This window comes from Lampris incognitus, chromosome 18 (genome assembly GCF_029633865.1).
Source record: "Lampris incognitus isolate fLamInc1 chromosome 18, fLamInc1.hap2, whole genome shotgun sequence".
In the NCBI taxonomy this organism is placed as follows: Eukaryota; Metazoa; Chordata; class Actinopteri; order Lampriformes; family Lampridae; genus Lampris; species Lampris incognitus.
The window spans coordinates 41,540,729-41,567,025 of NC_079228.1; the positions used below are offsets into that span (position 1 = coordinate 41,540,729).

A 26,297-nucleotide genomic window follows, 5' to 3' on the forward strand; every position below is an offset into this window, starting at 1 on the left:
CCTTAGTTCTACCACTCTTCAACTCATGACACCTTAAAACTAGCAGATATTTTCGCAAAACTTTTAACTTAGCTGAGTTCCACCAGGTTAGTCTGACAACAGCCTCATATTGGTGAGTCAGCTTTCCGCAGAGCGCTATTTTTGAATGTTTTGTGTATTTTTTTTCCCATCTCGTTGGTTGAGCGGCACTAGTTTAGCTTCGCTAACGGCTGCAGCTACCAAACATGACTGAGCAAACTCAAACTAATTCTTCTTCCAAGAAGAAAACAACCACTCATCCTTGTCCTCAAGGCTGTGGTTTTTCTCTGCTCGAGAAGGACCTCCACGATGATTGCCCGGTCTGTTTGGGAATCGTCCATGCTAGACCAGCTCTGATGCTGCCTGATGCTTGTGCGCTCTGTAGCCAGCTTTAGGCATGTAACTCTCGAAAGGCATGTGACTTTCATCGAACGGATTCTGGGTCAAGCTGTGCTGTGTCGGGAAGACCCTATCCTCTCAGAAATTCCTGGGCAGCCCCTATCATATATGGAGGCTTAGGCCAGTGGAGAGGCAGGGTTCTCCTGGGGTGACCCGAGTGGAGCAGGAAATGGGCGATATGGAGCTGGAATGCTCTGCTCATTTCATCACCGCAGGCAGGCTCCTTCTGGACTGTCAGGAAGAGGAGGATATTGGGGAACTGGACTACAGCCTTTCTGGGGATGAGCAGGAGGGGTTTGCAGACCAGGCTACCATCGTTTCCTTTCAGGCACAAATAGAGGTGTCTTCAATAGAGGAATAGAGGTGTCTTCAGCCAGACCCAAGGCGTTATATCTCATACAATATGTTTTGTACCTCGTTCCTCCCCTGTAGGGAATAGTGCTTGTATTCATAACTTCACGTTATAATCAGCTTTTAAATCATCTAGATGTGTTCCCTTACTCCATGGTCCACATGGATGAAATGGAAATTTTTTTTTTCCCTAAAAATCCCAGATTTCAGCTTTAAAGAGAGATTAGCCTTTTGGTGTGGAGTAAGTGTTGAGTAAAGAGGAGTTCTGCAGTTTAACTGCATTAGTGTGAAATTTTAGTTTGTGAGTCCATCCTTCAACCGGCGACTCTTCTCTTCCCTCCTTCAATCTCATTTTCTTTTCATTTATCCCCTCCCGTCCTCTTCTGTCCTGCTCTCATTCTCAACTTTCAACCACTCCTTCTTTCCTCTCCTGTCCACTTGTCTCCTACCACTGTCTTTTCTCTCTCTCTCTCTCTCTCTCTCTCTCTCTCTCTCTCTCTCTCTCTCTCTCTCTCTCTCTCTCTCTCTCTCTTTCTCTCTCTCTCTCTCTTTTTCTCTCTCTCTCTCTCTCTCCCTCCCTTCAGGGTACCAAGGCCCAGTATCTGGCAGCCAAGGCCCTGAAGAAGCAGTCGTGGAGATTCCACACAAAGTACATGATGTGGTTCCAGAGGCATGAGGAACCCAAAACCATCACCGATGAGTTTGAGCAGGTCAGTCTGTAAAGAGGTGCCGTCTGTCATTCAGCTTGAGTCCTTATTCCTGTCGCTCAGAGATTTTACTCACAGCAATGACTAATATTTACCAAGTCATCTTAGAAAGAAAAGCCAACATTTTACACATAGCTCTTTTAACTTACAAAGATGGAATTGGAGAAAATAATTCATTTGGGTGGGTGGATGATTTAAGCATGCGCACATCACTGTTCTCAGCCATCACTCCGTGTCGTCTGTCTGGCTCCATCTCCTCCTCGTCCTGTACGAATGGCGAAAACAGGCACTGCTCAATTTGAACAATTTCCCAACGACTCTCCTACAAAACCACCCCGATCATCCTAGAATGATTAATTCTTTCCCAACAGAGCTATTCAAGTCATCTGGTGAAAATTACTGTATTTTTTTTTATATCACAATATATATCATGTCACAATATACATCGTCACAATATATAACATGTCACAGTATATATCATATCACAACATATATCATGTCACAATATATAACGTCAATATATCTGTCACAATATATAACATGTCAATATATAACGTCACAATATATAATGTCACTATATATCATATCACAATACATATATCACTGTATCATGTCACAATATATATATCACAATATATAACATGTCAATATATATGTCAGAATATATAACATGTCACAATACATATCATATCACAATATATATCATGTCACGATATATATCATGTCACAATATATATCATATCAATATATAACATCGATCAGTCAGATTTTATTTGTATAGCACTTTTCATACAAACAAATGTAACACAAAGTGCTTCACACAATAAAACAATGAAATCAATAAAATCTCCCCCCCCCCCCGCACAAAAAATAAATAAATAAAAGTACAGGCAAATTCTAGAAAAGTACAAACAAGTTTAAAACTGAGTTAGTCAAATGAATAAATAAAAGTGCCATAAACACTAATTCATTAAAAGTAACAACAGAGCAGAATATTATAAAAATAGCAAAATATATAAAACACACACACGATGAATTTAGCTGTAGGCTGTTTGGAAAAGTAAGGTTTTTAACCTGCTTTTAAATGTGTCCAGTGCGGGGGCCTCTCTCAGGTCCTCAGGCAGGGCGTTCCGTCTACTTGGGGCGTAAATAGAAAATGCAGCTTCCCCTGCTCTAGACCTAGCATGAGGGATGGTTAAAAGACCACTCCCATTGGACCTGAGAGTTCTTGCTGGTTTATAAGGAATTAACATGTCTTTTATATAGTGTGGTGGAAGGCCTTTTAGCGTTTTGCATACAATTAAAAGAATTTTAAAATCAATTCTAGTTTTAACGGGGAGCCAATGCAGAGATCTAAGAACAGGTGTAATGTGCTCATACTTTTTACTTCTGGTGAGAACACGTCCTGCCGCATTTTGAATTAATTGTAGTTGGTGCACAACTGATTTTGGGAGGCCGGTGAATAGTCCATTGCAGTAGTCTAGTCTACTTGTTATAAAAAAATGGATTAATTTCTCACAGTCTGATATTGATAGAAAGCCCCTTAGTTTTGAAATGTTTTTAAGATGGTAGAAGGCTGATCTTGTGAGATGATTGATGTGGCTCTTAAAATTTAGATCACTGTCCATGATTACCCCAAGATTTCTAGCATCCCCTTTGCACTCCAGAGACAGAGAGCTGAGATGAGCTGCAATTCTCTGTCTCTGAGTCTGCACCAAAAATAAGTATTTCTGTCTTGTCTTTGTTCAGTTGTAAAAAGTTATCTGACATCCATAAAGTAATATCGTCAATACACTGAATTAGGGAATGTATGGGAGCTAGATCATCAGAAGATGGGGATATGTACAGTTGTGAATCATCTGCATAATTATGGTAATTTATTTTGTGTTTCTGTATAACATTTGCAAGTGGGAGCATATAGAGCTTGAATAGTAGTGGTTCAAGAATCGAACCTTGGGGTAGCCCACACATTATACCCACTTTGTCCGAAGAAAAGTCTCTAATAGACACAAAGAACTGCCTGTCCTGAAGGTATGTTCTAACCAGTTGAGAACCGGGCCAGAAAGGCCAACCCATTTTTCTAATCTCTCTAGCAAAATATGATCAACAGTGTCGAAAGCAGCACTGAGATCCAGGAGCACAAGAACAGACAATTTATTTGAATCTGTGTTCATATGCAGATCGTTCACAACTTTGATAAGCACTGCTTCTGTGCTATGGTGAGATCGAAAACCTGATTGACAAATAGATATTAAATAGTTATTAACTGGAGAATAAACTGTTTTTTCAAGGATTTTGCTGAGAAATGGTAAGTTGGAGATGGGCCTGTAGTTCGCAATAACTGTCGCATCAAGATTACTCTTCTTCAGAAGTGGTTTAACGACAGCTGTCTTAAGTGCTGCAGGAAATATACCTGCCTGAACAGAGTAGTTAATAATTTCTAAAACGTCATGTGCTAAGCAATTAAAAACATTTTTAAAAAACTTGGTAGGGAGAGGATCCAAGCAGTAGGCGGAGGACCTGATCTGCCTAACAATATTGTCTAGACTTTTAAGGTCTAGAGTGTCAAAGTGAGACATGGCGCCAGTGATATTTCATGTCACAATATATATCATATCAATACATGTCATGTCATGTCACAATATATAACATGTCACAATATATGTATATCATGTCACAATACACATCTCACAATATACAACATGTCACAATACATATATCACAATACATTTGTCACAATACATATGTCATAGTATATATCACTAGGGATGCACCGAAATGAAAATTCTAGGCCGAAACCGAAACACCGAAAGAAATGATTATGTCAATTATTAGAACCATTGCATTTATGGCTATGACTGTACTAACCTCACTAAAATCAAGGCATTGCAATTCAAAGAATAAATCAATTACAAAAGTATGAAAATATTTATTTAGCACTGACATTCCAACAATGCACAATATAAATTAAAATTCAAAACAAAATGTTTAACTTGACCCCACTCATGACCCCATATGTCGGTCGTGAAACTGATAGCTGTAATATCTGATGCTATAAGCTCATGGACATGAGTTGCAACAACATTAAACAGCTCAGGTAACTCACGTCTAAGAAATGCCGTCTGCTTAGCATGGCATAACGGGGCTCAATGTGATCAATCAGCCTACGAAATCCCACATCTTCTACGACAGAGAACGGCTGATCCTCTAAGGCAATAAACTTCATAATGTTTTGTGTTATGCCCTTTGCCTTAGCACCATCACTGGAAAACTTTCTTGCCTTTTCAAATAAGTCCGCTACAGACGGAGTGGTCGTGCTCGGGTTGACTTTTCTTTTCTGCGCCGCATTCTTCTCATATTCAGAATGGCAATCGGGATGTTTGGATTTCAGGTGATAAATTAAACCCGACGTGGAGAAACTCTTTGGAGACACACCCCCTCTTGAAATTTCAGCATTGCATGTTTTGCAAATCGCTATCCGTGGTCTTTCTCCGAGATATTGAAATACGTCCACACCGCAGACATGTTGGCTCTTATCCAGATAACCGTATGCTGGCTGCGCTTTTTGCTTGCGTCATCACAATTCTGTTTCGGCCGTGTTGTTTCGGTGATTTAGGTCTTTTGGCCGAAAATTTTCGGTGGCCGAATTTTCGGTGCATCCCTACATATCACACTATATATCATGTCACAATACATATGTCACAATATATATCATGTCACCATATATGTCATGTCACAATGTATATCGCAGGGAAAAAAAACTGATGTGAGTTTTTGTCCAGTGTCCTGCAGCCCTAATGTGAGCGTACTTTCAGTTTGGTGAACACTGGACAGGCAGCGTCAGCCATAGGTTAAGCAAAACGGTCCAGGACAGATGGACATATGAAACAGCCAGCTGATTGGTCAAAGGGTCGGATGACCCTCCTTTGCCCCCCCCCCAACCATAAAACTGTTTTTGTTTTCCCCTTCTCTGTTTCTCCCCAGGGAACGTACATTTACTTTGACTATGAGAAATGGGGCCAGCGGAAGAAGGAAGGATTCACGTTTGAGTACAGGTACCTGGAAGACCGGGACCTCCAGTGACTGCGGACAGGAACACAGACAAACACACCCACACTCGCATACACACAGATGGACTGACGGACAGACAGACGGATAGCTTGATGGATGGAGGGATGGGTGGATGGCAGAGAAAGCGAGAGAGGGACAGACGAATGGATAAGACGGACACAACAAAGATTTAAAAGCGAAGGTTGGACTAGCTGTTGACATTCCTGGATTTGACCTCAATCTTTCAGGGATGGGAGAGCGACACCCAGCAGGGGTGTGGTTGGGGGGTGGGGGTCCGGGCTTTGAAGACTTGAATTTGTGGCAAGGCGTCATCCCATGTTTGAAACTCTTCCCTCTTGCCCCCCCCCCCCCACTGCCCCTCACACACACACCAACATTGGTTGGTTCCCTCTCCTCTGTCATCACCCTTTCCTTCCCCTCTTCCTCCTCACCCTCCCATCCATCCATCACCAAGCCATTTATTTCCATTTAGACTCGGATCTGTTTTTATTCTCTTTTCTGAACTGGAACTCTGTTTTAAAAACGACAACAAGAAAAAGACACGTTGGTGTTTGTTTTGGCAAATAAGATAACATTTCAAAAATTAAAAAAAACACACACACAATCAGGACGATCATCTGCTCCTCCTTTATCTCATCATGTTTGCTCCAAAAAAGAAAAATCACTTATCCAATTGCCAACATTTTGCCCCCGAGAACCAAAGATGATTGGTTGTCCCGCCGCATCTCTCCTGCCCCCCTTTTTAAACTGGCAGTGTGGCGGTCCAATGGGTGACGACGGCGTTTGAATTCCTGCACCAGCCTGCGCCGACATCGCAGAAATTCCAGAAACAGTTCTGCTTAGGGGAGGGGGGAGGGGTGGGGGCAAAGGGGCAGCAGTAAGGCATTGAGGCGGGGCAAAAGTGTGACCTTGTGTGTGTTGGTGACACCAGACACGACGAGAACCCAACTTCACGAGCTCTGTCGGCCCCGGGCTTGGGTTCTGTCCTCTGGGCCAGGTGAATTTGTTGTTAGCCGCCAATTGATGATGATAGAACACTTTCATGGAAAATTTAACCTTTTAGCTTTTTCCTCAAACCAACACGAGACTCCGGGTTGCTCAATAACCAGGAGCGACTAGCGAGCCACTGGTACGTTTTGGCTTTTTTCTTTTCCCCCAGACACACCCTCTTCATCCCTTATTCTTCATGCCCTCAAAATTTTAGTTTGCCAGTGAATTAGTGAGAGCAGTCAGTCAGAATGAAGATGAATTATGAGCAGAACCAGCAGACAGACATTTCCTGCTTTGGTCACGACTTCACCAATGTTAGCACTCCAATGCCGCAAGTAAGGGCTTCGACCGGGACGTTGAATCTACCACAGACAAGCCTTAGAAACTCTGCGACCGACTCCACCGATAAAACTGCCACTCGCGTGCAGTAGTCCTGCCTTGACTAAACTTTACTGCCATTGACTGCGATGCTGCTAACTGGGCCCAACAGAACCGAACCAAACCCTCCATCCAGCAGGAAGAACCAGGCTGGAAAACGAAATGCTGAAACCTGACAAATGCAGGTAAACGTTCGCTGCGTCTGTCGGGGTTCTAACTCGACCAGCCACTTCTGGCGAGCAGTCAGCCACCATTCTGACATCCTGTTCTGCTCCTGCGACCCGTTCGGCTGAGGGAGTAGTGAGGAAAAAGGCATATTCGTGGATTATTTGCCACTTGGGGTTTTTACACCATCCAAGATTCCCTTGGGCAGGACCACACCGTCCGCCAGGTGCCTCTCAGATCTTTTCTACCAGCTCTTCCCATCAGCTGTGACGCCACGAGACAGGAGTCGAACCCCGTAGACGTTGTTTAAAGGGATGGGCTCGCGCTGGTTGAGGAATATGTATATTTTTAATATTAACGCCTTGGCGGTCAGACCATTTTTCAGCCCTCCCGTCCCAGCCGACGAAGCCGTTCCTTTAAATAAGCAGTTCTACGTCGGGACCGAACCCCCGACGTTTGTACTTTTTATTTATTTTATTTTATAAATTCAGTAGCTCCTCGCAGCCTACCAGCAACCGTGGCTGTTGGGCGAACAAAAGAAAAGGCTAACTTTCCACCTCTCCATCTCACCCACCAGCCTCCCCCCCATCCACATGAACCGCTGTCGCACCAGCACCACCGCCCACGCCTCCTCCCTACGCCTCCTCTCCTGTCAGTGTTTACACGCCCAGCGCCTAGACCCGGCCCGTTCTGCGTTATGCCCTGTCAGGTTATCATTATTAGTTGTCCACCAGTCAGATTTTTTTAGCTTCCTCTCTCACGCCATCGCCCCGGAAACGTAAAAACACCACCCGCCAACCAGCCGACTGCTGTTTCTTCCCAACATCCCAACCCCATAATCAGTGTTGGGAATTAGCTTCCAGTTACCATTTCTGTCTCTCGCTCGCTCTCTCTCTCTTTCTCTTGCTCGCTCTCTCTCCCTCTCTCTCTTTCTCTCGCTCGCTCGCTCGCTCTATCTCGCTTTCTCTCTCGCTCTCTCCCTTTTTACGCCAGGTAGTTTCTTTTGTTCTCAGGAAGTGTTTGATAGACCATTTTACTGTAGCTGCCTGCAGCTTCCATTGCCACAGCACAAAAATAAACCCTGTGACCACCCCCCTCCAACTGCCCCTCCACCTGTCCCTCACCTCCCTCCACCTGCCCCCGACCCGACGACAAATCACACTCGCACCAAAATGTCCCTTGTTTTTTTGTTGGGTTTTTTTATTTTGTTCGGATGACCCTGCGGTCGTGTTTCCTCCATCCTGTCTCTCATCAGCAGTGGCCCTGTCATTTCATAAAGGCTTTTTTTTAAAAAGGAAATTTTAGAAAAATAATAAATATTATCCTCCAATGTTTGGAGCACAAGCCTGGAAGAGAGACCATCTTTATATTTTGTATTTGTTGAATTAATCGTGTTGGGTTTTGTGTACTTTATTAATTAAATTTTTTTCCAGCGATGGGGAAACCATTTTAAACGCAGGGGGAGGAACGAGGCCCAACGCTGTTTTTAAATAAAAATTATGAAAACATAAAAAATCAGTCCATTGTGGTCAGAGGCATGGGTTGTTGTCTTTTTTATTTTATTTTATTCTATTTTATTTTTCTTGAAATCAGACAAACAGACGAGTCCAGCTGTTGACTTGACTGACGGTCGTCTCTTTATTTTTATTTCTTTTGTTTACTGTGTTTGAAGAGCGGAGGGGAGGAGAGGTCTACCCGAGAGCCCAAATGTGAATCTCTCTCTCTCTCTCTCTCTCTCTCTCTCTCTCTCTCTCTCTCCCTCCCCGTTGATAGTGTTGTATAGAATTTTTTTCCAGCCTTTTTTTCTTTTCTTTTTTATGTTTATGGCTGTCGTCAGGACAGCATGGAAAAAAATGACACTTGCAAAGTGGAGCTGACAAACAAAGTAAATAATGACATAACCATGAATAAAGGATTGTAAAATATTAATAAAAGAATTACTTTTCAGAAACCTTGGCTGCTCTGTTGCTTTGGCATCACCTCTGGACGCTGGTGAGAAGCGGACCACTTTATCATTATTATTATTATTATTTTTTTTTCTCAGATTTTATCTTTAACCAGTTCTTTAACGCTCCAATCTTTCATTCACATTAAAAAAAAAACTGGCAGTAATACACACACTGCTGTACATACTGGACAACAAGTCTCCTACACGGCAAAAACAAAGTTACACACCTTCCCTTTCGCAGAAATGAAGTAGTAAAGGGTTTTCTGCAGCTCCACCAGGGGGCACAATACCCCACACTTGTGAGCCAGCTGGAAGCAGGAAGGAGGACCAGACTGCCGGCAGCCATACCAACAGGCACCCTGGCTCTGCCCCTTGACGCAAGCTAAGCAGGCGTGGGCTTGGCTAGTATTTGGATGGGAGACCTCCCGGGAAAAGAGTTGCTGCCGGAAGTGGTGGTGGTGGGCCAGTAGGGGGCAGTCTCCCCTCTGGTCCTGATAAAAACAACAAATCCCAATACCCCAGTGCAGTGATGGGGACACTGTGCTGTAGGAGAGGCCGTCCTTCGGAGGAGACGTTAAACTGAGGTCCTGACTCACTGTGGTCCTTAAAGATCCCATGGTACTTATCACAAAGAGTAGGGGGTCTCCCTGGTGTCCTGGCAACATTCCCAACCTGGCTCTCTCCATCTGGCCTCCTAATCATCCCCCCCCCCCCATGTAACTGGCTCAATGACTCCTCCCTCTCAAGCTGATGTGTGGTGAGCGTTCTGGCACAAAATGGCTGCCCTGCATCAGCCAGGTGGTGCTACACATTGGTGGTGGCGGGAGTGAGTTACTACCCCCTTCAATGTGTCTAGAAAAGGGCTGTATAAATATTAGTATGGATTGCTATAAGACAGAGAGCAGAACAGGATGTAGTTTGGATTTGTGATGCCCGCTGCCCACCCAGCCACTGACCTCGCCACACGCCACGGTGTCAGTATCAAAGACATCTACATCGCTGGAGTCGCTCTCCTCCACCATCCCCCCCCCCCCCCCAGTCTGTTGCTGTTTTTCTTTGCTGACTGTCTCCTCCTCTATGTTGAACCTCTGTTGGCGATATCAGATTTATTTCCTGCTGAGTGACAGACTGCTCTTCTCGTCGACCACATCTAGATCTACACTTCCTGCCAGAATCTCCTCTGGCCCAGCCTCAGCTGCTTCACACTGCCTTCCTTCTCCTCCTGCCCTTCAGTGTCTTCATCGCCACCAACTGTCTCGCTGCTGTCGAGACTCCTTTCCTTCGTGACTGATGACGTCACTGTTTAAAGCCTCCTTTTCTCCAGCACCTCCACTTCCTTCCTCCCCTTCTCCAACATCACCATTTTTCTCCCCAACTTCCTGTCTCTCATCTCAGGTCTTTCTCCGTGCTCTTTGTCTTTCTGCACTGGTGTTCCCTCTCCAGTAGTCCGATCAGGAGCTTTGCGCCATGCACCAGCAGGTTTCTCTGGACAGACTTGACCACACGTCCCTGTCCAGCACAGCCAAAGCAGTTCATGTCTTCTGACGTAGCAAACGAGCTATCGTCCAGCCCATCGATCCTCAGCAGAAAAGACAGGTTTAACTCCTCGTTGCTGTGGTCCAGAATCATGAAGAACCGTCTCCTGTGAGACACAACATGCTTAGCTGAAGGAGACTTTCTTGCACCCAGGCAGCATTTGCTAATGGGGGACACTAGACATGTCTGGAAACCTCTTTCCAACACTTCATCTCTGGCGAATGGGGGGTGGAGGGGGGGGTGGTGCCAGACAGAATCACCTTCCTGGTCGGTGAAGCCAGAGGCAGCACTGACACATACGGGTCCTTCATTACACCACCTGTTTGTCACGACGGTGTTGGCCTTCTCCACCTCATCCGCAAAAATCACCACCGCTCCATTCATTCTGGCCACTGACACTCCTCCACCGCTAACTCCACCGCTAACCCACACTCCTCCACCACTAATCCACACTCCTCCACCGCTAACACATGCTCCTCCACCACTAACCCACACTCCTCCACTGCTAACTCCACCACTAACTCACACTCCTCCACTGCTAACTCCACCACTAACCCACACTCCTCCACCACTAACACATGCTCCTCCACCACTAATCCACACTCCTCCACCGCTAACACATGCTCCTCCACCACCAACCCACACTCCTCCACCGCTAACACATGCTCCTCCACCACTAACCCACACTCCTCCACTGCTAACTCCACCACTAACCCACACTCCTCCAACACTAACACATGCTCCTCCACCACTAATCCACACTCCTCCACCGCTAACACATGCTCCTCCACCACTAACCCACACTCCTCCACCGCTAACACATGCTCCTCCACCACTAACCCACACTCCTCCACTGCTAACTCCACCACTAACCCACACTCCTCCACCACTAACACATGCTCCTCCACCACTAATCCACACTCCTCCACCGCTAACACATGCTCCTCCACCACCAACCCACACTCCTCCACCGCTAACACATGCTCCTCCACCACTAACCCACACTCCTCCACTGCTAACTCCACCACTAACTCACACTCCTCCACCACTAACACATGCTCCTCCACCACTAATCCACACTCCACCGCTAACACATGCTCCTCCACCACTAACCCACACTCCTCCACCACGAACACATGCTCCTCCACCACTAACCCACACTCCTCCACTGCTAACTCCACCACTAACCCACACTCCTCCACCACTAACACATGCTCCTCCACCACTAATCCACACTCCTCCACCGCTAACACATGCTCCTCCACCACCAACCCACACTCCTCCACCGCTAACACATGCTCCTCCACCACTAACCCACACTCCTCCACTGCTAACTCCACCACTAACCCACACTCCTCCACCACTAACACATGCTCCTCCACCACTAATCCACACTCCTCCACCGCTAACACATGCTCCTCCACCACCAACCCACACTCCTCCACCGCTAACACATGCTCCTCCACCACTAACCCACAGTCCTCCACTGCTAACTCCACCACTAACCCACACTCCTCCAACACTAACACATGCTCCTCCACCACTAATCCACACTCCACCGCTAACACATGCTCCTCCACCGCTAACCCACACTCCTCCACCACTAACCCACACTCCTCCACCACTAACACATACTCCACCACCACTAACACACTCCTTCACCACTAACTCCACCACTAACCCACACTCCCACTGCCTAACACACACTCCTCCACCACTAACTCCAGCGCTAACACATACTCCTCCACCACTAACACGTTCCTTCACCGCTAACTCCACCACTAACCCACACTCACACTGCCTAATACACACTCCTTCACCACTAACACACACTCCTCCACCACTAACACACACTCCTCCACCACTAACACACACTCCTCCACCACTAACACACACTCCTTCACCACTAACTCCACCACTAACCCACACTCCCACTGCCTAACACACACTCCTCCACCACTAACACATACTCCTCCACAGCTAACCCACACTCCTCCACCCCTAACACGCACTCCTCCACTGCTAACCTGCACTCCTCCACCACTAACACATACTCCTCCACAGCTAACCTGCACTCCTCCACCCCTAACCCACACTCCTCCACCGAACAGGAGAAACTCGGACAGATCTTAAGACCCTGTTTCCTCTTCAGTTCCGTGACGCCCTGACACAAGAACACAAAGCACATAAAACACACACCCATGTGTCCAGGTAGCATAGCGGTCTATTCTGTTGCCTACCAACACGGGGATCGCCGGTTCGAATCCCCGTGTTACCTCCGGCTTGGTCAGGCGTCCCTACAGACACAACTGGCCGTGTCTGCGGATGGGAATCCGGATGTGGGTATGTGTCCTGGTCGCTGCACTACCGCCTCCTCTGGTCGGGGGGGGGGGGCTCGGGGGAATAGTGTGATCCTCCCACGCGCTACGTCCCCCTGGTGAAACTCCTCACTGCCAGGTGAAAAGAAGTGGCTGGTGACTCCACATGTATGGGAGGAGGCATGTGGTAGTCTGCAGCCCTCCCCAGATCGGCAGAGGGGGTGGAGCAGAGACCGGGACGGCTCGGAAGAGTGGGGTAATTGACCGGATACAATTGGGGAGGAAAAAAGGGGGGGGGGGACACACTCACACACACACACACACACACTCTCACGAAACTTAACTAACCAATGGAAATACAGACTGCAATAATTTAACACATTCTGAACCCAGGACCTTCTTGCCTCGCAGCAAGAAGGTCCTGGGTTCGAGCCCCGGGGTAGTCCAACCTTGGGGGTCGTCCCGGGTCGTCCTCTGTGTGGAGTTTGCATGTTCTCCCCATGTCTGTGTGGGTTTCCTCCCACAGTCCAAACACATGTAGGTCAGGTGACTCGGGGGGCGGGGGCTGTGATGGCCTGGTGACGTGTCCAGGGTGTCTCCCCACCTGCTGCCCAATGACTGCTGGGCTAGGCTCCAGCATCCCCGTGACCCTGAGAGCAGGATGAACAGGTGGGATAATGGATGGATGGATGGATGGATGAAAAAAGAGCAAGTTAGAAAAACTGCAGAGCAACGCTCCACACTCTCACTCCCACTCCCAGCATGCACTGAGGGTGAGAGAGAGAGAGAGAGAGAGCTTCCAAAAAGTGGACGGTCCAATCACAGCTTTGGCCAACACTGAGATCTACACGTTTGTCTCACCCTGTCGTTCTTCTGCAGTGCCCCCTGCTGTGGACTGAAGCGTGTTCATGTCCTCTGACTTTGGGGAGGTCGACGTTCCCCAGACGACCTGATGGTTGCCTGAACCCACCTCTGTGCATCTGCCCGCCGCGTGTTTACTTCAGCTCCTTCAAACCGGGCCGCGACATATGGTGCTGAACCGGGCCAGATGGTGCCGCTGTGCCGTTTGCCCGAAGATGGCTGCAGTCTCCCCCCCCCCCCTCTCTCTCTCTCGACCTTAAACCTGGGTCACCCCCAATGTCTTTGCCCCCCAGCCTGCAGATGTTTAGCGAGGAGGACGAGCCCCCCTCCAGGGCCCGTCAGCCCTGGGTCGCAGAGGCTTCAGTACGAGTGGAGGAGCCTGGGAGTCTTGTGTGTTGTGATGTTTTTAAGGGGGTTGTGTGTATGTGCGTCACACTGTGTGTGTTTGAGTGTGTGACTGTATGTGTGGACTCTTGTTTATATGTGTGTGTGTGTCCTATGAAGGTGTAAATATGGGTGTCTATGCAATGTGTGAATGTGTGTGTCTGTGTGCGTGTGTGTGTATGTGTGTGTGTGTGTGTGTGTGTGTTTGACGCACTGTTTCCTGGCCAGAGGACACTTTGAGTCAGCTGTGTGTGTGTTGACTCTGCAGAGGTCTGGCAGGTCCACCACTGAGATCAGGGTCACGCAGGCTGTGGCGTCAAAGGCGCCCCAAGGCGGCCCCGGGCCTTCAGAGGAAGTGATCTAAAACTTCAGGGCATGGGGGAAGTAAACCACACGCCGCCTCTTCCTCCTCCTAGTCATCCTCGTGACGTGTCAGTGACGACACAAAGCAGCGGTGGCTATTTTAGGATGACGCACACAAACGAGTGTACAGAGTGTGTGGTTTGTCAGCCCCTGCGGTGGCGGCACTGCGTTGTGCTGGTTTCCTTTCCAGTTAACCCAACGCTACACCAGCTGATTTCACAAACTAGCCACTTCCGGTCCAGTAGAGGCGCGTTAACCAGTTGCTGTGGCGCTGGGTTGAAATGAAGTGTATTACCCCCGGCTTGGTCAGACGTCCCTCAAGACACTAGCCGGCTGACTTCCGGTTTGGACCGCGCCGGCAGTCATACCAGTTTCCGGTTCATTGCCGTGTGCTATGGTTAGCATGTTGTTCTGGGCGCCTACAGGACTCGGGACGTGTAGAGAACTTACGACGCCACCAGCAGACGGGTGGAGGTTTCAAGTTGTACACGTGACGTTACACCAGTAACGTCTGAGTAATCACAAACTCTGCGAAGAAAAACAAGGTCACAGACGTCAAGCTAGGCTATAAGCTAGGCTATAAACTAGGCTAGAATATAGGCTTAATTACTCACCCCTGTACTTCTGTACACGTCGTTTGTCCGCGGTAAATCTTGTAGGCATCGCGAACAAAATGGCGACAGCATACGACAATAAACCGGAAGCATACGGCAATAAACCGGAAGCATACGGCAATAAACCGGAAGCATACGGCAATAAACCGGAAGCTGGTATCGCCTCACAGACAGATGCAGGTCCTGGGTTCGAGCCCCGGGGTGGTCCAACCTTGGGGGTGCCACGTCCCCCTAGTGAAACTCCTCCCTGTCAGGTGAAAAGAAGCGGCTGGCGACTCCACGTGTATGGGAGGAGGCACGTGGTAGTCTGCAGCCCTCCCCGGGTCAGCAGAGGGGGTGGAGCAGCGAGCGGCTCGGAAGGGTGGGGTAATTGGCCAAGTGCAATTGGGGAGGAAAGGGGGGGGGGTCCAGAAGGGAACCAGCATGTGTACCGTTACACACCTACGTCGTGCTGGGAGTCAACACACGTGTGTTCTGTGTGCGGCAACTGGCCGCCATCTTGGCTCTGACCTACATTCTGCTGGTTTGATGCTCATCGGTTCATACATGTAACCGTAGGGGTGGAAGGAAGTGTGCGTGTGTGTGCGTGTGTGTGTGTGTGTGCGTGTGTGCGTGTGTGTGTGTGTGTGTGGTTGTGTGTTTACGTGGATCTCTTTACTTTTCTTGCATCATCTATCAGCAACATCTCCTTTGCTTTGTGCTGCCTGTGGCTCATTTAGGTGAAGCGGGACTGCGGAGGGCGGAGGGGGATGAGAGGCGACACGGGTCGTGAGCCGAGCTCGGACACACGGCACCGCCAGCACGCGACTCAGGCCGGAGAGCCGCTACGCCCCCGCGCGTGTTATCCCGGCCTCGGCTGTGACCCCGGAGGACGGAGCAAATCCTTCACACAGCCGCTGAAACTCGCGTGAGACCCAGGAACCAACAGGAGTACCGGAGCTGGTTCGGGCCGGAGTGAAGTGGACTTGCTTTAGTTGAGGCGCTCGTGGCTCGTTGGGTTAGCAGAACGTGTACTAGCGCCCCTCCTCGGAGACACGATGTAACACCTGCCGAACTGATTCGCTGTCCACTGGCGGGCCAACACCGACGCTCTCGGCTCACTTAGTCAACACCCACCGGGGCGTCCGGGCACCGTAGCAGCCTAGTGCGTCGCCTAGCAACACGGGGATCACGGGTTCGAATCCCTGTGTCTGCGGGTGGGAAGCCGGATGTGCGTATGTGCGCTGGTCGCTGCACTACCGCCTCCTCTGGTCGTTCAGGGCGCCTGTTCAGGGGGGGAGGGGGAACTGGGGGGGAAGAGCGTGACCCTCCCACGCGCCACGTCCCCCTGGGGAAACTCCTCACCGTCAGGTGAGAAGAAGCGGCTGGTGACTCCACATGTATGGGAGGAGGCATGTGGTAGTCTGCAGCCCTCCCCGGGTCAGCAGAGGGGGTGGAGCAGAGACCGGGACGGCTCGGGAGAGTGGGGTAATTGGCCGGGTACAACTGGGGAGAAAAAGGGGAGGGGGGGTGAACCTAAATAAATAAATAAATGCCCACTTCTCCACTTCTGCCTCGTTCCGCTGAGATTTCCTCCAGCTCGACCACGTGGCGGTGCAGACCAGCTGGCCTTTCACACTGACACGCCATCTTAGCTGAAACGTGCCCTCTCTGGGGAGTTCGCTCATTTCCTGTCCGCAAGGGGGGCATTTCCTGTCCCCTTGGCACTACACGGAAATCAGTCAATCAATAGGGATCAATCATAGTCTGTCTATCGGTAGTTCCAAATTAATTTCTAAACGATTGCCTTGAAATGGAAGTTATTGTGTTACTGCTTCTTTAAATTTAAGAAACGAGTGACCGGGTCTGCGAACGGTCTGGGAGAACTAGCGCGGTCGCCTCACAGTAGGAAGGTCCGGTCTCGAGTCCCGGCGGGGGTGGTCCAACCTTGGGGGTGGTCCCGGGTCGTCCTCTGTGTGGAGTTTGCATGTTCTCACCGTGTCTGTGTGGGTTTCCTCCCACAGTCCAAAGACATGTAGGTCAGGTCATCGGCTGTACTACACCATCCCTAGTGTGTGTGTGTGTGTGTGTGTGTGTGTGTGTGTGTGTGTGTGTGTGTGTGTGTGTGTGTGTGTGGGCCCTGTGGTGGCCTGGCAGCCTGTCCAGGGTGTCTCCCCACCTGCTGCCCAGTGACTGCTGGGACAGGCTGCAGCATCCCCGCAACCCTGAGAGCAGGATTAATGGTTTGGATAATGGATGGATGGATGGATGGATAGATGGATGATAGATGGATGGATGATAGATGGATGGATGGATGGATGGATAGATGGATGGATGGATGGATGGATGGATAGATAGATGGATGGCTAGATGGATGGATGATAGATAGATGGATAGATAGATGGATGGATGGATGGATGGATAGATAGATGGATGGATGGATAGATAGATGGATGGCTAGATGGATGGATGATAGATAGATGGATAGATAGATGGATGGATAGATGGATGGATAGATAGATGGATGGATGGATAGATAGATGGATGGATGGATAGATAGATGGATGGATGGATAGATAGATGATGGATGGATAGATAGATGGATGGATGGATAGATAGATGGATGGATGATAGATGGATGGATGGATAGATGGATGGATAGATAGATGGATGGATAGATGGATGGATGGATAGATAGATGGATGGATGGATGGATGGATAGATAGATAGATAGATGGATGGATAGATGGATGGCTAGATAGATGGATGGATGGATAGACGGATGGATGGATGGATGGATAGATAGATGGATGGATAGATGGACGGATAGACAGATGGATGGACGGATGGATGGATGGATAGATAGATGGATGATAGATGGATGGATGGGTAGATAGATGGATGGACGATCTGCCACATACGCCGATCAGCCGGTTGTACCGTAATTACTTTGTAACCGCGCAACTAAAACGTGGAAACGCACAGACGCGTCTCCTGACAGGACCGCTCACGCGCGGCAGTGACGTCACGCTTCAGTTCGCCTTTGCCGTCCGAGGGAAACAAAATGGCGAAGACCTCGGCTGTGTGGCGGCACTTTAAACGGAGCGAGGACGAGGCGGAGTGGCAGACGTGCCGCCTGAAAGTGCGCCGCCGCCGCCGCCGCCGCGGCGCCACAAGCACGACAAGTCTCCCGAAGGCCGTAAGTAGTAGGCTGTTCTCGGCTACACGAGCTAGCAAACTTAGCTTAGCTCATGTCGGTTTTCCAGTCGCCGTTATGAAACGCGCCCTTACTTTGCTTGGAAAATCATTTCAACTGATCCGAATAGTTAAAATAAAACACAAGCCCCGTTGCCCGCCAACACGGGGACCACCGGTTCGAATCCCCGCGTTACCTCCGGCGTCCCTACACACGCAATTGGCCGTGTCTGCGGTGGGAAGCCGGCCCGGCAGGGGGCGCCAGGGGGCGCTTGGCTAAGACGTGAGCTCCCCTGAAAACATGATTTGGGAAATTTGGGGGTCTCTAAAACATGAACAATATTCTATTCAAGTTGGTCTCGGCGTGAACAGACGGAGCAGCGGTCAACGTTGGAGTCTCCAACGGGGTCGTTCCCAGATTGCGTCAGATGGTGGCGTCGGGGAGTCCCTTGTGCGTATTCTGTGTATTGCCCACAGCCTCGAGAACTGCAGTCGGCTGATCGCATGGTACCACACTGTGACACATTTAATCACTCCGTTGTCAAGTTGCTGAGCTTTTATTTACAGGGAGGGGGCGCTAAAAGAACGGAACAACTAAAGAAGATATGCGATGAGAATGGCACGGCCTTTGTGAAGCTAGGAAAGTTTCACAACATCAGATGGTCTGCATGGAGGCAAGAGACTGTTGAAAATATGGAGGCCGTTACCTGCCATTCAAATTCAAGTGGTACAAGTGATGACGGTGACCTAAAACATGTCTGCACAGAGCGTGTTCAGTGTTTCCTAGCCAACATGCTGGACACTGGAGACATGTTACAGTTCACCTCCCTCAGGTTCCAGCAAGATAAACTGACTATCGGTGAATGCAGAGATGAGCTCATGGTAGCTGCTGGACAGCTGACACTAGTGCTGGACAGTGAAGCAAGTACAGGAAAGAGACTGTTTCACATGCTGATGCTGACAGGGACAAGGCTGATGTCCAAACCCCAATTCCAATGAAGTTGGGACGTTGCGTAAAACGTGAATAAAAACAGAATACAATGATTTGCAAATCCTTTTCGACCTATATTCAATTGAATACACTACAAACACGAGATATTTAATGTTCAAACTGATAAACTTCATTGTGTTTTGCAAATATTCACTCATTTTGAATTTGGTGCCTGCAACACGTTCCAAAGAAGCTGGAACAGGGGCAACAAAAGAATGGGAAAGTTGAGGAATGCTTAAAAACACCTGTCTGGAACATTCCACAGGTTAACTGGAAACAGGTGAGTGTCCTGATTGGGTATAAAAGGAGCATCCCTGAAAGGCTCAGTCGTTCACAAGCAAGGATGGGGCGAGGTTCACCACTTTGTGAACAAGCAAATAGTCCAACAGTTTAAGAACAACGTTTCTCAACGTACAATTGTAAGGAATTTAGGGATGTCACCATCTCCAGTCCATAATATCATCAAAACATTCAGAGAATCTGGAGAAATCTATGCAGGTAAGCGGCAAGGCTGAAAACTAACATTGAATGCCCGTGACCTTTGATCCCTCAGGCGGCACTGCATTAAAAACCGACATAATTCTGTAAAGGATATTACCACGTGGGCTCAGGAACACTTGGGAAAACCATCGCCAGTTAACACAGTTCGTCGCTACATCTACAAGCACAGGTTAAAACTCTACCATGCAAAGCCAAAGCCAGATATCAACACCACCCAGAAACACTGCTGCCTCCTCTGGCCCAAACTCATCTGAGATGGACTGACGCAAAGTGGACAAGTGTGCTGTGGTGTGACTAGTCCACATCTCACATTGTTTTTGGAAATCATGGACGTCGTGTCCTCCGGGCTAAAGAGGAAAAGGACCATCCAGATTGTTATCAGCGCAAAGTTCAAAAGCCAGCTTCTGTGATGGTATGGGGGGTGTTAGTGCCCATGGCATCATGGGTAACTTGCACATCTGTGAAGGCACCATTAATGCTGAAAGGTACATACAGGTTTTGGAGCAACATATGCTGCCATCCAAGCGACGTCTTTTTCAGGGACGTCCCTGCTTATTTCAGCAAGACAATGCCAAGCCACATTCTGCACGTGTTACATCAGCGGGGCTTTGTAGTAAAAGAGTGCAGGTACTGGACTGGCCTGCCTGCAGTCCAGATCTGTCTCCCATTGAACATGTGTGGCGCATTATGAAGCGCAAAATACGACAACGGAGACCCCGGACTGTTGAACAACTGAAGTCGTACATCAAGCAAGAATGGGAAAGAATTCCACCTACAAAGCTTCAACAAGTAGTGTCCTCAGTTCCCAAACGCTTATTGAGTGTTGTTAAAAGAAAAGGTGGTGTAACACAGTGATGAACATGCCCCTGTCCCAGCTTCTGTGGAACGTGTTGCAGGCATCAAATTCAAAATGAGTGAATATTTGCAAAAAAACAATAAAGTTTATCAGTTCGAACATTAAATATCTTGTCTTTGGAGTGTATTCAGTTGAATATACAGTGCATCCGGAAAGTATTCACACCCCTTCACTTTCCCCACATGTTGTTATGTTACAGCCTTATTCCAAAGTGGATTAAATTCCTTTTTTTTTTCTCATCAATCTACACACAATACCCCATAATGTCAAAGTGAAAAAGTTTATGTAGAAATTTTCGAAATTTATTAAAAATAAAAAACTGAAATATTGCATGTACATAAGTATTCACACCCTTTGCTATGACACTCAAACTTGAGCTCAGGTTCATCCTGTTTCCACTGATCATCCTTGAGATCTTTCTACATCTTGATTGGAGTCCACCTGTAATAAATTCAATGGATTGGACATGATTTGGAAAGGCACATACCTGTCTATATAAAGTCCTACTGTTGACAGTGCATGTCAGAGCAGAAACCAAGCCATGAAGTCAAAGGAATTGTCTGTGGACCTCCGAGACAGGATTGTATCGAGGCACAGATCTGGGGAAGGGTACAAAAAAGGTCCCAAAAAGCACAGTGGTCTCCATCATTCGTAAATGGAAGAAGTTTGGATCCACCAGGACTCTCCTAGAGCTGGCCGCCCAGCCAAACTGAGCAATCGGGGGAGAAGGGCCTTGGTCAGGGAGGTGACCAAGAACCCGATGGTCACTCTGACAGAGCTCCAGCGTTCCTCTGTGGAGATGGGAGAACCTTCCAGAAGGACAACCATCTCTGCAGCACTCCACCAATCAGGCCTTTATGGTAGAGTGGCCAGACGGAAGCCTCTGCTCAGTAAAAGGCACATGACAGCCCGCTTGGAGTTTGCCAGAAAGCACCTAAAGGACTCTCAGACCATGAGAAACAAGATTCTCTGGTCTGATGAAACCAAGATGGAACTCTTTGGCCTGAATGCCAAACGTCACGTCTGGAGGAAACCAGGCACCTCTCATCACCTTGCTAATACCATCCCTACAGTGAAGCATGGTGGTGGCAGCATCATGCTGTGGGGATGTTCTTCAGCGGCAGGAACTGGGAGACTAGTCAGGATCGAGGGAAAGATGAATGGAGCAAAGTACAGAGAGATCCCTGATGAAAACCTGCTCCAGAGCGCTCAGGACCTCAGACTGGGGCGAAGGTTTACCGTTCAACACAACAACGACCCTAAGCACACAGCCAAGACAACGAAGAAGTGGCTTCGGGACAAGTCTGTGAATGTCCTTGAGTGGCCCAGCCAGCGCCCAGACTTGAACCCCATTGAACATCTCTGGAAAGACCTGAAAATAGCTGTGCAGCGACGCTCCCCATCTAATCTTACAGAGCTGGAGAGGATCTGCAGAGAAGAATGGGAGAAATACCCCAAATATAGGTGTGCCAAGCTTGTAGCTTCATACCCAAGAAGACTTGAGGCTGTAATCGCTGCCAAGGGTGCCTCAACCAAGTACTGAGTAAAGGGTGTGAATACTTATGGACATGCAATATTTCAGTTTTTTATTTTTAATAAATTTGCAAAAATTTCTACAAAACCTTTTTCGCTTTGTCATTATGGGGTATTGTGTGTAGATTGATGAGAAAAAAAGGAATTTAATCCATTTTGGAATAAGGCTGTAACATAACAAAATGTGGGGAAAGTGAAGGGGTGTGAATACTTTCCGGATGCACTGTCGGTCGAAAAGGATTTGCAAATCATTGTATTCTGTTTTTATTTACGTTTTACCCAACGTCCCAACTTCATTGGAATTGGGGTTTGTATCTGGAGAGGTCTAATTCGTGAATTTGAAAGCAGATATGAATCCCTTAAGTCATGTGATCAATTTTTAATTTTGATCCTTCAACTTGGCCTCGAGAAATGCGAAACTTCCATAGTTTTGGCAACACAACACTGACTAACATCCTCCAGAAATATGAGGCCAGCTTGTCTGCTGACAGAGACTCCACTGTAAGAGAACAGATGTGTGTAAAGCAAGCAGGAAAACGTTTGGCAGCCTTCTCTGTGTATGACTTGGTCAACACAGTGAAGATAAGTAATCCAGATAGTTACTTCAACATTTATAAAGCCCTTCTGTTGTCCCTTACACTTAGGGTTGCCAGCCGTTCCTTAGAATAAGGAATCGTTCCTTATTATATATAAAATATATATAAATAATATATATGTGTGTGTGTGTATAGTGTAAGGCACATTATATTTGTTATGTCTGCGCTGCCCCATCCATCCAACCCCCGTCCCTGTCCCCTGTTCCTTATTTCCATTTCGAGGAGTTGGCAACCCTACTTACGCTGCCCTTGAGCAGTGCTGCATGTGAGGGGATGTTTCACATCTCAATATAATAGAAAGCAAGTACAGGTCCCGCCTGTCAGACTATCGCCTCTCACCCCTGATGTACATCCACTTGTCTAAGATAACGCCAGAGGCTTTTGACCCAAAGCCAGCTGTTGACTTATGGATGAGCAAAGAGCGTATCGCAGACTCAACCAGGGAGCAAGAAGTTGGCCTACATCTTCATCTCTATGTTTGAAAGAGAGGAAGACAGTGAGGAGAGCAGTCAGGAGGGTAGCGATGACGACAGCTTGTAGGATAACTGTGCCGCGTAAAGACCGAGTACCAAGCAACGTCTCCAGATGCTCCCTCGAGAGCCAGTCCAAAAACGTTACGTGCACCCCTTTTTACAACTCAGGAGTGGGAACTCTGTGCCTTCGTACCGGAAACCAAAGCCATAGAGGCGAGCCATAGGGGAGTCAACTTTCCACAACCGCTCGGAGAAGCGGCGGACACCTTCGCCGTTCCAAAGTACAAGTAAGTAGCGTTTTGTTTATTATTTTACTTGAATGTTGGGAAATTGTTTATGAAGATGTGTGTTGTGCTGCTGTTATTATAACCGCGCCGGCTGAGCTACCGGCCTTGTTCTGTTTATTACTGTTCATTTGATTCTGCATAAGGCCATTCATTTATTTCCATTTAACTTGCCGGTTTATTGAAATGTGTGTTGGTGCTTTGACACTACCTTGCTCTATTTATTACGGTTCATTCATTGTCAGAAAAATGCCGGACGATTACGCTGTTATGGCTGCCTCATTAAGCGTATGATTATAACAGAAGTAAGCGTGTTTTGTATCTGATTGACTCTTGTTGGGTTCATGTTGTAAAACGCTACAGACTCGGGCTAATAGCTGATGGAACCACTGTGTTAGTGTATAGGGAGGGTTAAATACGGAGGGCAAAACGGATTTCAATGTATGCAAGGATTGAGAAATTACAGTAAAGACATTATAAATAAATATAAATCTTATAACTACTACTACTACTGTCGGCTGCTCCCGTTAGGGGGCGCCACAGCTGATCATCCGTTTCCATCTCTTCCTGTCCTCTGCATCTTCCTCTGTCACACCAGCCACCTGCATGTCCTCCCTCACCACATCCATAAACCTCCTCTTTGGCCTTCCTCTTCTCCTCTTCCCTGGCAGCTCCATATTCAGCATCCTTCTCCCAGTATACCCAGCATCTCTCCTCCACACATGTCCAAACCATCTCAATCTTGTCTCTCTTGCTTTGTCTCCAAACCGTCCAACCTGAGCGGTCCCTCTAATATACTCCTTCCTAATCCTGTCCTCCTTCATCACTCCCAATGAAAATCTTATCATCTTCATCTCTGCCACCTCCAGCTCCACCTCCTCCTGTCTTTTCATCAGCACCACTGTCTCCAAACCATACAACATAGCTGGTCTCACCACCATCTTGTAAACCTTCCCTTTAACTCTTGCTGGTACCCTTCTGTCCCACATCACTTTTCCCGTTTGGCTTTCATATATATTATTTAGAATTTGTTTTGTGTCCTGGATTTGATTTAAAACATCACCGTCATCATACTTCATATGTCTTTCATTTGTTTCTTTTTCCTTTTTCTTCTGAGCTGACCACATTATAAGTTTGCCCCTAATAACAGCCCTAGCCACATCCACTGGGGGACACCATCCCATTATTATTATATCACATATAATCTTTGAGTTCTTTCCTTACATAATCTTTACACCGAGGGTCATTTGAGAGGCTAGTGTTTAGGCAGGCTTTAGGCTAATTCTAACCTTAACCCTAAACCCCAAATTCCAGCAGCATGGGACAGCATGGTTCAGGAGGTAGAGCAGGTCGTCCAGTGATCGGAAGGTTCCTGTTTCGATCCCCGGCTCCGCCAGAGAGCGCGCCGAAGTGTCCTCGAGCAAGACACTGAACCCCTAACTGCTCCTGACGAGCAGGTCGGCGCCTCGCGTGGCAGCCTGCGCCGTCGGCGTGTGAATGTGTGTGTGAATGGGTGACCGTGAGGCGTACACTGTGAAGCACTCGGAGTGGATGGTAGACTAGACTAGAACAGCGCTGTGTAAATGCAGTCCATTCACCGTTTAAATTAGACCCTTGAGGAAGGGAGGACAGGCCAAAACGTCCTCATTTTGCAAAAAAAACTCAAATTTGTTCTCACAAACATAGCTGAACAAGAATACACACACACACACACATTAGCATAGTTGATTTTGCGTGCTGCACAGAAATCGATCTGCTTATGGATTGTAAGCTTAGCATTGATCTATCGGCCTTTGCAGGCTCCTCTCATGGGAAGGCGCCGCTCGGTGGAGTGGAGCGAGGCAACAGCTGGCTATTGTAACGTGTTGACTCCCCTGGCGGTCTCAGAAGAGACCAGCACGCGCCTCATAGCGGCTCCGTGCAGAGCCGTCTGCGGCCTTCAACCCGGACCCCGGCGTGGTTCTGCTCGGGAGCGGTCCATATCGGCCCCGTTAAATCAGGGCTTTTTTCCCCCCGAACGCCGTCGTTATTCAGCTTCTCTGTCACTGCTCAGAGTACGTGAACAAAACATGGCATTGCTTCTTCTCAGGGTAGTGCAAGTCTTGATACTCCTAATGCTGTTAAGTTAATATGTTAATATAGTTGATATGTTAATATAGTTGATATGTTGATATAGTTGATATGTTAATATAGTTGATATGTTAATATAGTTGATATGTTGATATAGTTGATATGTTAATATAGTTGATATGTTAATATAGTTGATATGTTAATATAGTTGATATGTTAATATAGTTGATATGTTGATATAAGTTGATATGTTAATATAGTTGATATGTTAATATAGTTGATATGTTAATATAGTTGATATGTTGATATAGTTGATATGTTAATATAGTTGATATGTTAATATAGTTGATATGTTAATATAGTTGATATGTTGATATAGTTGATATGTTGATATAGTTGATATGTTAATATAGTTGATATGTTGATATAGTTGATATGTTGATATAGTTGATATGTTAATATAGTTGATATGTTGATATAGTTGATATGTTGATATAGTTGATATGTTAATATAGTTGATATGTTGATATAGTTGATATGTTAATATAGTTGATATGTTAATATAGTTGATATGTTGATATAGTTGATATGTTAATATAGTTGATATGTTGATATAGTTGATATGTTAATATAGTTGATATGTTGATATAGTTGATATGTTGATATAGTTGATATGTTAATATAGTTGATATGTTATTGGCGAAGTGCAAGTGGAG

The 26,297-nt window shown here is 47.3% G+C and overlaps 1 protein-coding gene across 1 annotated transcript in view; it reads left to right on the forward strand.

Annotated features, from left to right (window-relative positions):
* Window positions 1–6,362, forward strand: part of LOC130128474 (CCR4-NOT transcription complex subunit 3-like) — a 66,227-nt gene extending 59,865 nt beyond the window's left edge. Inside the window, exons 18-19 of the mRNA XM_056298077.1 lie at window positions 1,353–1,478; window positions 5,460–6,362. Coding sequence (XP_056154052.1) covers window positions 1,353–1,478; window positions 5,460–5,558 — 225 coding nt within the window. The 3' untranslated portion in view covers window positions 5,559–6,362. The remainder of the gene's footprint in view (window positions 1–1,352; window positions 1,479–5,459) is intronic.
* Window positions 6,363–26,297: the final 19,935 nt, after the last annotated feature.